Below are 14,515 nucleotides of genomic sequence, written 5' to 3'. Positions count from 1 at the left end.
ATGAAAAATTCTTCTGAACATTCATTAATCTTAGGTATTCCAATATTTAATAACACGTTGTTAAAATCGAAAGTTGCAACTGTGTTATTTAATGAGCTAACATGAACTAAGACTTTTTTAAACAAAGATTAATAACTTCTGTAGCAAATGTAGCTATTGCTCATTGTGAATGTTAATGCATTCACTAAGGTTAACTAATGAGGTCTTATTGTAAAGTGATACCTATTGGTCTTTATAGTTATTTTGCACTTTAATCGGTGTAAAACTTTTAACTTTATACGTTTTTCTGTATTGCTTTATTGCATTTAAATGTTGTTATTTTTGTTGTAAGAAAAAAAGTTATTAACTTAAGTGAGCGTCGTGCAGGGCTTTACTGTGGCAGTGTCACAGAGTCCACAACTTCTTTTTTTAATCTTCACAGGACCCTCCCATTTAGGAGCTAGTTTAGATGAAAAGAAATCATCGGCTTTTGACATCGGATGAGCACGGACCCAAACCAGGTCTCCCTCTTGGAACTGTACAAATTTCCGTCTGGCATTATAATATCTGACTTGTTTGGTGTGTGCTTTCCTCATTGCCTTTAGAGCATCCTGCTGGAGTTGTTGTTGTCGTTCTATGAGGGAATATCCTGATTGTCCCAGATTTGGAGGGTGAGCAACAAGTCATTCTAGGGGACCCTTCAACTGCCTGCCCAGTGCTAGTTCAGCAGGTGAGTGTCCTGTGGTCTCATTGCAAGCGGTGTTAATAGCTTAACGAAATTCAGCCAGCCACCTGTCCCAGTCACGATGGCTTTCCCCTACAAAGGATGCCATCATGGTCTTGATAGTTCTGTTGACTCGCTCCGAGAGATTTGTTTCAGGGTGGTAGCTGGTGGTGAGCTTCCTTGTTACTCCCCATCTCTTACACAGATCCTCCATCAGCTGGCTTAGAAACTGGGGCCCATGGTCTGACAGTAGGAATTTTGGAACTTCCCACCTTGTAAAAACCTCCTCTTGCAGAATCTGGCAGATTCGATGTGTCTTGCTATCTCTGATGGGAAAAAGCTCTAGCCATTTGGTGAAATAATCGACTACTACCAGAAGATACACATTCCCCTTTATACTTTTGGGAAGGGGCCCCATAAGGTCCACCCCTAACATGTACCCTGGCTCCTCCACCTCCATGGACTGGAGAAAACCAGAGGGTTTGGTGTTGCTGGGCTTGTATTTCTGGCAGACTATGCATTCTTTCACATACTTCCATACATCTTTGCGCACTTCTGGCCACCAGGCGACTTCTAAGATTTTCAGAAGTGTCTTCATTCTTCCTAGATGTGCCCCTAGTGGATTGTTATGGAAGTAATTAATGAAGGTAGTGGTTAGAGTCTTGGGCACTACTAGCTGGTACTTTGTACCCGCAGCAAAGGGCGACACTCTGTACAACACTCCTTGCTGGTCTTCCCATCTAATGCGGTTGATGTCATCCGTGATTCCGAGCCCCCCCTTTAACTCACTCTGGGCTTTTAATATTTCTGCCATGGTTGATGGGATATCCAAATTCCAATGGGAGGATTTCTCGTCAACATACACCACTAAGGGAACGTTGCAATGCTGAGCTCTTGACAAGGCACTACATTCAACCGTCCCTTCCGGTATTGTACCTAGAAGTGAAACCGCTGGAACCTTAAGGTCCATCTCGTCAACCGAGAGGTAGTTTTGGGTGAGTTAAAGGCCCAGGTCAAGGCAGCATGGTCCGTATACACCACGAACAGTACTCCCTCCAGGTAGTGGTGCCATTTTTCGACAGCCCACACCACTGCAAGGCACTCTTTTTCTGTGGTTGAATAGTTCACCTCTGCTCCCCTCAAACCTCTCGAGGCATATGAAATCACCTTTTCTTCTCCACTGATGTTCTGGGTTAGAACTGCTCCCAGGCCAGCTGAGCTAGCATCCGACTGGACCGGGAAGGGTTGCGACAGATCAGGTTGAACTAGTACAGGGGCATGTTGTAGAGCATGTTTGAGACTCTCAAAGCTCAACTGGGTCTCTTTGGTCTAAGTCCATTTCACCGCTTTCCTTTTAAGGTGGTTCAATGGGGCAGCCAGTTCAGCAAAGTGTGGGATAAACTTGTGGTACCACCCAACTAACCCCAAGAACCTCTGAAGTTCCAACAAGTTTTGTGGGGTTGGGTACTCACTAATGGCGGTGATCTTGTCCGAGTCAACTTTTACTCCCTCCTCGGACACAACATGTCCCAAAAACTTGAGCTCTGCTTTCATGAAGTGGCATTTCTTTAAATTTAGGGCAAGATTAACCTCTTTCATCTTATGAAAGACAGCTTCAAGATCTTTTAAGTGTCGTTATTGGCTTGGGGAGTAGACAATAATGTCATCTATATAGACGAAACACACACTTCCTCTTAACTTACCCAACACTTTCTCCATCAACCTCTGGAACGTGGCCCCAGCATTTTTCAGCCCAAAGGGCATGGTCAAGAAATGAAATAATCCAAAGGGGGTTATAAAGGCTGTCTTTTCCCTGCTGCTTTCTTCCATTTCGACTTGCCAGTATCCAGATTTTAAGTCGAGGATACTGAAATAATGGGCATCTTGCAACGACTCCAGTATATATAGTGGATGAGAGGCATCGGGTAGGCATCTTGGGGAGTTTTGGAATTAAGTCGGCGATAATCCACGCAGAACCTTAGACTGCCATCTGTCTTTGGGACCAATACTACTGGAGATGCCCAAGGGGATTGAGACGGCTCGATGATGCCTTCTTGCATCATCTTATCGATCTCCCTTTCCATCACCTCTTTCTTTAAGGGAGAAACTCTATAGGCTTTCGACCGAACTGGCATGTCATCCATTGTTACAATCCGATGGGTAGCTTGATTGGTTCTCCCTAGAGTTCCAGAACAGACAGTTGCCCATTTATTTAGGAAGGGTTGGAATTCCGGAGGATGACTTGCTATGATGTATTTTCTGCTAGTGACTATCGCAGTGGCTGTCTCCAGCTCTCCACCCTTCTCCATTGGCACAGCCATGAACAACGAGGTAACCATTTCCCTCTTCAGAATGCACTGCTATTCCCACTGTGGTTGCTGGAGAAAAGGGTAGACTCGAACTTGCCCTTTGACCTTGAGCTCATAGCTCATTTCAGCGACATTCAGCTGTACCCCAGTTTGTCTCAGGAAGTCCAGTTCGAGGATCAGAGGAAATGCCAGGTGTTCATTTGACATTATATAGGTGTCAATGGTCCAGACCATTCCATGCCACTCATAAACCACAGGACTTCTACCCTCTGATATGTGAGCCTTTCCATCTGCCACCATGAACATCCTGTTTGAAGTCTGCAGCAGTCTTTCTTCTGGTTTTTTTACAGCCTCCCATAACTGTTTCTGCATTAAAGAGTAGGTTGAACCAGTGTCGACAATGGCTTTGACGTGGTAATTCCTCACATCTACAGCCACTTTCAGCAGAGGATGTGTGGTTGTTTTAATCAATGAGACATGTTGAACTGATGTACTTGGTGATTTGGATTGTTGGTCACGTCGGAATGAGGCACTCTTTATTCCTTCATTAGTTACCTTGAGTTGGTTGACTCGAGCCCAGTAGTCCTTCTTTGAATTCAAGTCCCTCTCTACCAAAGATCCCACTTTAATTAGCTGCTCTACGGTATGCACTGCACCTCTGAGACTGCTCGCCAGGGAAGGGTTACAACTATTTAGAATTTGTCTTACTACCTCCTCTTCTGGCAAGTCATCCCTCCATCTCAGACTCAGAGCTCTATAATCATAGGTAGTCACGTATACTCTGATTTGGGCCCTGAATCATAGCCTTTAGCTGGTCTTCTAACTCAGTCAGGTAATCGGTAGAAAGAAAGGCAGACATGAAGGAGTGTTTGAACTCATCCCAGTTGCGTATCTTTAACTTTTCAGCTGCCCACCAACTCCTCGCAGGACCTGTTAGCACTGCATTGATTGTGACAAGCATATCCACATCTGTGAGAGGTCTGAATGACAGGAAGTTTTCACACTTTTCAATGAACTCCAAAACATCACAGGTTTCACGGTTTTGTCCGAAGGTAGGGAACTCTAGGTTGAAAGGAGGTTTGGGTGCCAACGAAGAAGGAATTGCAGAGGGAAGATATCCTGGATCAGAAAAGCTATGGCTAAAAGGACGGGGCGATAATGGGGTACTGGTTGTCTTTACTCGTGACATTTCATTTTCCAGTGCTCATCACGCCGCTTAAGACAATTCACCATCTCTGTCTCTAAACGGGTCAAAGATCTATTCATTCCCCTTTCTAATGCATCGAAACGTTGATCAATGACATCCCCGAAACAGGCCTCCCTGTTAACAATGCTGTTGTTGCTGGCCATGAAATAATTTTTGAGCATTTGCACCTCTGTCTGCAGAGCCTGGAGGATTAAAGAGAGTTTAGTTATTTGAGTTTCAAGTTGTTCAAACATTTCTCTCCTAGGTTTCAGCATTGGGGGATCATCCTCTTCACTTCCTCCAGCCTGGCTACCAATATACATATCACTCATCATGGAACTTAATTCTATTACCGGCAATGGTTCTCTGTATGAAACACCACGGGGTGGTTGATAAGGATGGGCCTCTGGACACTCATCCCCCTCACTTGCCACTGCCTGCTCACAAACCTTATCTGATGGGTTATCCATGATTTACAGAGATACTTTTGCAAAAATATAAAAGGTACAATATCAATCTTTAAACAGTATCTCACAATAATTCAATCCCCATACGGGGCAACATTTATAACAACCCCAACTCTTTACAAAAGGGTTGAATCGTTATCACAAGTGGTTTTGACTATTGTTTCCTTTTACTCGTTTGCCAAAAATGTAAAACACAGAAACAGCATGATTACAAACACATCAAAGTCCCCAAACAACACTGTATTGAAAATATGAGGCAAATTAGACACTTGTTAGACAAATGCAAAGATAACCCAATCTGTTGACTCTTTTATAAACCCAAATGAGTAGGCTTGTTGCCCACAATCCAACAGTCCTTTCGAGCAAAAAAATTATAATAAAGATGATACTCAACAGTCCTTTTCTGCTTTGGGGGTAGAGAGGAAATTTAAAGTCCTGATGAAAAACACAATGTCCCCAAAAAGAGAAAAATATAAGTCCACTGGTTCAAGGCCCCACAAAAAAACAGGTTATCCTCCAGCTGTAAAAAGTCCCCAGAGTATAGTCCAAAAACGTATATCCCCGACCAGAGCGTGCCCTATGAAATGGTTTCAAAGTCAAATCTAAGACTTTTTAGATTTCAAATCTAAGATGATCTAAGACTTTTTCTATTTACACAAAAGGCCTATTTCTCTCAAATATTGTTCACAAATCTGTCTAAATCGGTGTTAGTGAGCACTTCTCCTTTGCCGAGATAATCCATCCACTTCACAGGTGTGGCATATCAAGATGCTGATTAGACAGCATGATTATTGCACAGGTGTGCCTTAGGCTGGCCACAATAACAATGTCTCTATTCCCAGAGATCACTTTGGACAATTACACAGAGCTAGTTTAGCCAAAAAACCAAGCCACCTCACCAAACACAAAAAGCTTCCTTTTAAAATGGCCGCCTTTTCCTCTTATCCATATGCCCACCATAATAAGAGTCCTTAGAGGCCAACAAAAGTCCCCCTCAAACAACATGCTTGTGCAAATGCTCAAAATCAACATACACTCAGAAAAAAAACTAAACTATAAATACATAGGCATGGCACATATACATAATTACTTTTTTTGTAACTTAAGTGAGCGTCGTGCAGGGCTTTACTGTGGCAGTGTCACAGCACTATATCTGTATTTTATGCAAAATGTCTGTCTTATGCAAATTTATTGATGACACTATTCACTACATAGCATGTGAGAGTCAAATATGATCTTACCTCAGTGTCTCCAGTTTACAGTGAGGATCCTGTAGTACATCAGAAAACAGCTTCACTGAAATATATATATATATATATATATATATATATATAGTGTATATATATATATATATATATATATACTGAATTAATTTATACCATGAGAAAAAGAAATGCACATGAATTTCTTAATGTCAAAATATCCAAGTTTCATGGGAAAATGTACACAAATAAAAAAATGTTAAGACTGGATTAAATCACCATTTTTCTATTAATTGAGGAAATTGTAATTGTATGTAATTGTATTGTAATTGAGTAAAACTGAAATTAATGTAATTCATCTTTTAACAAACTTTTAACTGGTTGAACATGATTAAAACTAATCCTCAAGCTGGACTGTGAAATGGCAGATAGTTAATGTGTTTTAATGTAAGTCTGAATCTCGCTCTTGTCATTCCAGATGTCTCAAAGAAATATAAATAACAAACAATTATAATTAATAACTACCTTGTAGATTTAATTGTTGTCTTCAAAAGTGTGTGTTCAAGTATGCTGCTGTTTTGCTCCATTAACTGATTCATCAGATTTGAGGAGATTTGAGCTGCTGTATATATGAGCTGCTTCTCCACTTGTTTGGTTGCTCTCGATTTCTGCTTGCTCTTTTATGCCAGATGAGAAATATTTAAATTCCTTCTTTATGTTAATTTTGACATTTTTAACTGGAAAACCTGAATTATTTATATGCGACTTCTCTGACTTTGTTTGAATGCCTGAAGAAATCTTTTACAGTGTCTCTGTATTGAAAACACATCAAAATGCTGACCACTAATAATAGCTATAGCACTGAAGATTTATGAGCTTTTAACTTAGATTTTCTTAATGTTTTAACAGTGAAGTGATTGTTCTCAGTGATACTTACTGAACTGATCTGGATTCTTTAATCACAAGCAGCAACTTCTGAAGAACTTTCATATTTTCAGGATTATTCTGTTCTTCAACAAATTTATCAAGACGAAACTCATTCAGTTCCTCTTCTGATGTCAACAACACAAAAACTACAGCTGACCACTGAGATGAAGAGAGTTTGGCTTCCTTTATTCCTCCAGATTTCAGATACTGTTGTATTTCCTCCACTAGTGAACGATCACCCAGTTCATTCAGACAGTGGAACAGATTGATGGATTTCTCTGGAGAGTCAATGGTCCTGATCTTCTTCTTGATGAACTCATTGCTGTCAGAGTTGCTTATTTTCACCACTAATAATAGCTACAGCACTGAAGATTTATGAGCTTTTAACTTTGATTTTCTTAATGTTTTAACAGTGAAGTGATTGTTCTCATTGATACTTACTGAACTGATCTGGATTCTTTAATCACAGGCAGCAACTTCTGAAGAACGTTCATATTTTCAGGATTATTCTTTCCTTTAACAAATTTATCAAGACAAAACTCATTCAGTTCCTCTTCCTCTCCACTCTCACTCTCTGTGATGTAGAGCTCTGTGTAGATCTCATTCAGCAGTGTTGGGTTTCTCTGCATCGCTGTTCCCTCATACAGACGCTCAAACTTCTTCATCAGATTTGATCTAAACATGATGAGGACTTCATGGCTGGAAAATTAAAATACTACATTATTACATGAGTTACAGAGATAAATGTACAGAGCAAAATGTATTTTCATGTTTTCTGTGTTATGACACATTGAACATATCATAGGGTTTATGAAACGTGTCAGTTATTAATGATGTATTTGAGTAATGTGTGATGATGCACTGCATTAAATCCCACAGTTTACCTCACACCAGGATACGTGCTGTCTTGTGGTTGATTCATAGTCTGGTCATATTTCTCACAGACGGGTTTTGTTTCTGATCTGGGTGGCAGGATTGATCTTGAATCAAGAATCAAACACTCTGACATTGGTGACATTTTTCTCATGACCTTAATAACAGTTGCGACTTTATTAAAAATGCACTTGCTCAAGGTCACAACTGTAAAAAATAAACAGCATTTAAGTAAATGTAAATAAATAAATAATTCTACTCTGTGCTCTATATCTGCTCGTTGTCATTAAATCTACTGGTTCCTAGTCAGACTTCTGTTCATATTTATTACACTGCTGTATAATTTTGAACGTTTAATTTAAAATATTTTACTATAATAATATCTTTTACACTTTTACAAAAAAAATTAAATAATAATACTTGAGGTTAAACCTTGTGTCTTCACTCTTAAAATTAATTAGATGATCCAAAGAGGCATCACTCTTCATAGACACACAGCTGGGCTCTGGTTTTGATCTCTTCTGATGAACTGAACTGTAACAAAGAATACTTTGAATTACTGTATTAATATTAACGTTTCATTTTTACTATGTGGATACAGAAACAATAAACTAAAGTTCTTTCATAGTGTCACGAATCCGGTCTACGAACTTCCGTTCATTCACCACCAGAGGTCACCCGCTCACTACATGGACTCTCACACTACACAGACTGTTACACTATACCCTGGACTACATTTCCCATCATCCACTGCACACAGCTGTAACCAATCACACGCTCATCTGAAAGCTATTACACACACTATATAACACCCACCCAGATCCTGCTCAAGTTGTAGAGTATTGTCTAGCGTTTTTCACTCACCAAGTGTTAGCTGTTATATGGAGTCAGTTTATAGTCATAGTTTTGTCTTTTTCATAGTTCCTAGTTTAGTTTAGTCTAGTCTTGCCTTGCCTGTTTTTCCCGTGTATATGTCTCTGCCTTTGTTTTTGGATTGCCCTGTCGTCTTGCCGTTTGGACTCTGTTTGCCCCTGCCTGGACCATTATCGTGTACCTGGATTATCTCTCTCTGTCTAGCCCTCTGGATGTCGTTTGCTGATCGGAGACCCTCGTCTGCTCTTGGATTATTCTTGTGTCTTGCCCGTACCATACCTGTTTGCCATTGTTTGACCCTGCCTGTGTTCTGAATATGTTTATAAATAAAAGCTTACACATGGATCCTCATGCCTCACGTCTCATCGCCTCCGTTACACATAGACTCTCTGCCATAACTAATATGAATACCATAATAACATAAATACCTAATATAAAACAGAAACACAATATAAATATGACAAACAGCTCTGGCTCTGAGCTCTTCTGCTGAACAGATTTAATGATGACATGCATTTTAATAAAGGACCTTTAAAAATAAAAAAAATAAAAAAAGTTTAACCTAAAAAAAAAAAAGTGTTGAAAGGGTGTTTCTTGTGAATATTTAGATCTGGTGACTTTTGGGAAAATAAAAGTTGATGTATTTCACATATTTACAATATTTATAGGGGACTTACATGTTTAAAAAGTTATTGTTAAGCGTTAGCTTATGTTTATGTTGAAATGTTATGAATTAAATTTTTGCATTTTTCATAATCTGCCCAGAATTGTTTGTATCTCAGGGGATCCGTCACCTTTTTAGGGGAATAAATCATGATATTTTTTTTTACATATAGTCTCTGTGGTCTATAGACTTTAGACTTTGCAGCCTATTTCAGAAAATCAGTTCAATATTTCAAACTCTTAAATGATAATCTATTTTCTATTAATCTTAATCATTAATCATTTAGTTAGCTATATATATATATATATATATATATATGTGTGTGTGTGTGTGAAATAAGATACTCAAAAACACAATATAAAAAAATATGTACAAAATATATATAGTTTGCATATGTGTGTTTGTTTAGTATTGTATTTCATTAGTCAGGTTTTTATGGCTCATATATGCAATTCAGTGACTATTGAGCAATACACAAATAAACCTTCCTCAAAAACCTGTTGTGTCATATTCAACATTTAGCCCAGTACATGTTCATCTTGAATTATTACTAACAACATAAACGTTGTTCTTGCATTCTTGCACTATATAAAAAAATGAAGATTTCAGAGCAAAAATACTTTACTTGATAACAAAAAAAAAAAAAGCATGAACTATCAATCAGAGAGCAGAAGGCATGAAGTAGATTTTGTACAACAGGTTTACCAGCAAAGCTTTGATCATGTTGATAATTTATAGGACCTAGAAATCTGCGTGTCAAACATGATACAGTAGGCTAATATATTCATAAACAGACCTAAATAGAGGGCAGTCGTGGCCTAATGGTTAGAGAGTCGGACTATATGTGCACTTGGATGGAGAAATGCAGAGCACAAATATGGACACCAGACTTGGCCACACATCACTTTCACTTTCACTTTATAATTATTGTTTAACACAATATTAAAACAAATGTTTACTGTAAGTTATGAGAGAATAAAATGTTTTAAGAATGTAGCAAAAATGTTAACACACATTGACTAACAAGCTTTGTGTTTTCAATCAGTTTATTCCCGCAAAGGGGCGACTGGGATACAAACATAATTAACAATAAAAGTCATGTTTTGAAAAAAAAAATAAAAATCACGCATTTGTATTATTTGTGTCCTAATAAGATCGATAATAGCAATAAATTAATTTTCTGATGTGTCTTTATAGTCTTGCTCTTTTTAGGGTTAATATAGTGTGTTTTCAATGTACCTGCATCCTGGAGAAAGCTCTTGATCTCGGGGCGTTCGTGTGTCTTCCATGATGCAGCTGAACAGACAGAAGAGTGAGATCTCCAACACTTACTCTGGGTGGAAATGACAAACTAATCATTCAGCTGAACGGATCCTGAGAGTCGGAGAAACAGCAGAACGACGGTGGCGTTCACTCAAACACACAATGTTAGTCTTATGCGAACACAAATGCTGAAATTAACCACAGGCAATACTAGACAGCAACGAAACCACTTCATCTGCTTAAAAATAAGAGTTTCAAACACATATCAAAGAACACACGTCCTTCAGGAGAAATATGAAAGCGGAAGTCACCTGCAGCGTCGACTCACCTGCGCTTCCTCTGCCAGTGACGTCACACGCATTCTCCACTGCTCGCGGATCTCTTCTTCTTTTATTTTAATGCCACATTAACATAACACTGGATTTTCTACATTTATTATCAATTTCATCTAGGCCTATATGCTTTTTTTTCTTTCTTCTTCTTCATGTATGTCAAACTAGATTCACGGCGCTGTGTTTGTTGTTAGGAAAACAAAAATAAAAGAAGCGGCCAGAATTAAGCAGCAGCGAAATATAGCAAAATTACTGACCTGTTCAGGGCTTCAAGTGCAGGTTTCATCTGTAAATAGTCTACGGTATTTTTGTCTTTGTTAATTCAGTTAAATATTAAACTGCTAGCGAATGTTTATCAGTAGCATCCCATTATTATCCTCAGTCAGAATACTGTTGAAGGACATCATTATTATCTATTAATAAAATTAGCAGACAGATGTTCACATCTATTTATAATAAAGGAGGGAGCTAGAGCAGACAACACCACAAAAATATGAGTCATAATAATGCAATAACGTGTTCAGTATTATTTTTCTATAAACATATTGTACTAATTTTGAGATTAAGGCACTTTAGAAAATTTATTGTAAAATATTTGTATAAAATAGTTATTAGCTTTTTTATTATATTATCCAAAGGTACATCAGCTGGCAAACCTTAGGCAGTAAAGGCGTAGAGTCTATTTAAAGGGAATGATTGTGGGGGAGTTTGGTCAAACTATGGCAGTGATACAGTTTGTGCTAAATCAGACGGAGCCATCTGCGGAGCCATTTAGTGTCTGTGCACTAAAACTTTAGTCTCCTGGCTACCATGACAGAAGCTGCAATTGCAAAAAAACAAAACAAAACAAAAAACAGCAGCTTATAGATCTTGTTGGTCCGACTTTGTCGAGACAAACTTGGAGTTACTGTACCCCCTCAGCCCCGAAATTCAGCTGCTGGCGGCTCTCCTCTTTCTCTCTTTTTTCTCCGCCATCTGTTGATTATACACTCTAAAAAATGCTGGATTGTTTCAATCCAACTTTGGGTCAAATATGGACAACTGTTGGGTTAAATTTTTAAATTACATTTTTAACCCAAAAGTTGGGTTAGTCCATATTTGACCCAAAGTTGGGTTGAAACAACCCAACATTTTTTAGAGTGTATGTTTCGCGTATTGCACTTTTATTGATATATTTGATATATTTTAATATATAATATTTTATAGCTCATCGAATAACAGAAATGAGTGACTTACACCAATAATGTGATGCGGCTGCTGGGTAATTAACCCTGGTTGAGGAGTAAATGAAGACACTATGGAAAATATATCACGATAATATAAATGACTCTTTCAAAGGCCAGTGAAGGCAGACTGCCAGTTAGTGATAGCATGATACATTTGGGCATGAGGTTGCGGGTTCGTGCACTCATTTCGAAATTTGATAAAAAAATCCAGGGTTGGATTTAGCTTGCAATTTGGATTATTTTTATAAGATCCCATGAGTCCTGATAAATGCAATTTCAACTATTTCTGAAGTGCTTCTTGTTGGAAAGCACTCTTACCAGAATGTTTTTCTGTTGGACTTGTGTAGGCCTATGTTGTTGTTGTTTTTCTTTTGTTAAAATCTGTTAAATTATTAAGCAGTGTCTCGTGTAGGTTTTTTCCTTGTATTTTATGTGGATTGCCACTGGGAGGTGCTCTGGGCATATATTTTTCTTTCTTGGTTTTCTTCCCTGATGTGATGTATGATGCAAAGTGAAAGTAAAAGTTTCACGGAAGTTTGTTGCGTTCTAACAGGAAAGAGTTCCATGTCTTTATTTAAAAACATCACTTATTTTATCAAGAGCACCGCTTTCTCACATAACGCACTGAAGCAGTGAATAATCCATTCTCGAGCTTTCAATATCAACCAGTTCAGCACCACCGCCATGGACAGCGCCAGGTAACGTCGCACGTAAGAAAGCAATAGTTCGGGAAACACGCCTAGAAAATGTATACCTTTAGTTAAGAGTCTTTGTAGCGCGCTAAGAGACAACGTTATCAGGAAACGCACCACAGAACAGTTTTTTTTTTTTTTTTTTTTAGTCAATGTCAAGTCAGTCTTTTACAATCATAAAATCTTCAAAGACATTCAGTAAAGGTTTTAGGACGTCACAGAAGCAGTAAGAGCAGCCAATGGGAATCTGTGGGAAGAAAACTGTTATCAGTAGGCTATTCCTGTTCATTAAATGACTTATAATCATTACTTATCTTATATTCATGTTTGAAAATTTACATCAAAAACAGCTTTACCTCGTGCTATCTTGTTTGTCAGACATTTGTTTCATAGCGGGACCACAGCTGCAACAATGGCACTCTAGATCAATAGCGCTCCTGTTGTAGTCAGTGGAGCGCACGGAAACTTAGTCACATATAACAGCGAAGTCGCGTCGTGTTTCAGCCCTGGTCGCACATTCGTTTGGCGGGAGGTGAAACTTCCACGATGGCGCTGGCGCGTCGTTCGCGTTTAGTGGAGATCCGGTGAATAGCTGCGACGAACATTTAAACAAAAATGTGAGATTACAGACGTTGTCCCATTTATACAGTAATAACCCAACAGGCTGAACCCAGCATTTGGGTTAAAAAAATAACACAGCATTTTTAGAGTGGTCAGTAAATAAGAACAAATGAACAAATTATAAGCAATAGCACAAATAAATAAATAGAACAAAGATAAAAAATGTAACAATGCTTTAGGTTTTTGGTTTTTAGGTGTTCAGGTAAAGAAATTGAATAATCAAATGTAAAATAACATTGCATAATTTTCTATGTAGCCTATTTTTTCAGTTCAAGCGCAGATCGAGGCTCGCGCGCTCCGAGACGCGGCTCTATGTGCATAGAACACACTGAACAGAGCTCTGTTTCGCGTCTTCTTGCCCTTGAATGCTTTAAACGCTCTTGAATGTTTAAATCAGCAAGGCCTAAAACACGTGCAAATGATGGTTTTTGCTTGTTACTATTGGCCTACAATTATCCAGGATGTGACAGAGCAGCTTCTTCTGACTTTCTTTTTTCCAATTAAAATAGATGACAGACTCTTCTACGTCGGCCCCAGTAGGCAGTACATCCGGCTAGTTGTCCTGTCAGAGGAAGAGAAGAGGTCTGTTCTTACGGAGTGCCACAATAACCCTGGGACTGGCAATCACAGTGGCGTCAGAGGCACTCAAAACAGGGTTATTGCTGGCTACTATTGGTCTACAATTATCCAGGATGTGAAAGAATGGGTAATGTACTACATATGTGGTACTTTATTTTCACTTCTACTTTTGCCCGTTTTGTTTTCTTTTCAAGTATCTATACTTAAGAATATGTACATTCTTGCCACCTCTGATTGTTAGATACCTCCTTGATTTAGAAGTTATATTTATTGTCATCACCAACTTGTATCAACTGGCTATTTTTCTAGACATTTTGATAAAAAATTTGTGTTGCTATTTAGGTCAGATCTCGTCACCGCTGCCAGTTGAATGATTTGCACTACAAATCATCTGCACTGTTCCCCAGCCAGCTGCTTGACTTACGATGTTTCTCTTTGCACATGTACAGTATTATGTGAAGCATCCGTATAGTCTGTATTTTATTTAATTTATTTATAAACTTGCAGGTCAATGGGCATCAGTGTTTAAGGTTGATAAACACGTGTACACAGATGCATATAATACTACCTGCCTGACATTGGCATGTGTTATTCAGTT

General features: G+C 38.6%; 1 protein-coding gene across 1 annotated transcript in view; it reads right to left on the bottom strand.

The window, feature by feature from the left end:
* LOC107665910 (ribonuclease inhibitor-like) overlaps nucleotides 1-14,515 on the bottom strand; it is a 60,770-nt gene that overhangs the window by 10,344 nt on the left and 35,911 nt on the right. Inside the window, exons 2-6 of the mRNA XM_016456974.1 lie at nucleotides 10,444-10,500; nucleotides 8,100-8,201; nucleotides 7,679-7,774; nucleotides 7,236-7,493; nucleotides 6,805-7,116 (exon numbers count right to left, since the gene is read on the bottom strand). Of these exons, the coding sequence (XP_016312460.1) occupies nucleotides 6,805-7,116; nucleotides 7,236-7,493; nucleotides 7,679-7,774; nucleotides 8,100-8,201; nucleotides 10,444-10,493 (818 nt within the window). The 5' untranslated portion in view covers nucleotides 10,494-10,500. The remainder of the gene's footprint in view (nucleotides 1-6,804; nucleotides 7,117-7,235; nucleotides 7,494-7,678; nucleotides 7,775-8,099; nucleotides 8,202-10,443; nucleotides 10,501-14,515) is intronic.

Source organism: Sinocyclocheilus anshuiensis, unplaced genomic scaffold, assembly GCF_001515605.1.
Source record: "Sinocyclocheilus anshuiensis isolate Anshui unplaced genomic scaffold, SAMN03320099.WGS_v1.1 scaffold1205, whole genome shotgun sequence".
NCBI lineage: Eukaryota > Metazoa > Chordata > Actinopteri > Cypriniformes > Cyprinidae > Sinocyclocheilus > Sinocyclocheilus anshuiensis.
This window is presented reverse-complemented; position numbering and strand designations above follow the sequence as displayed.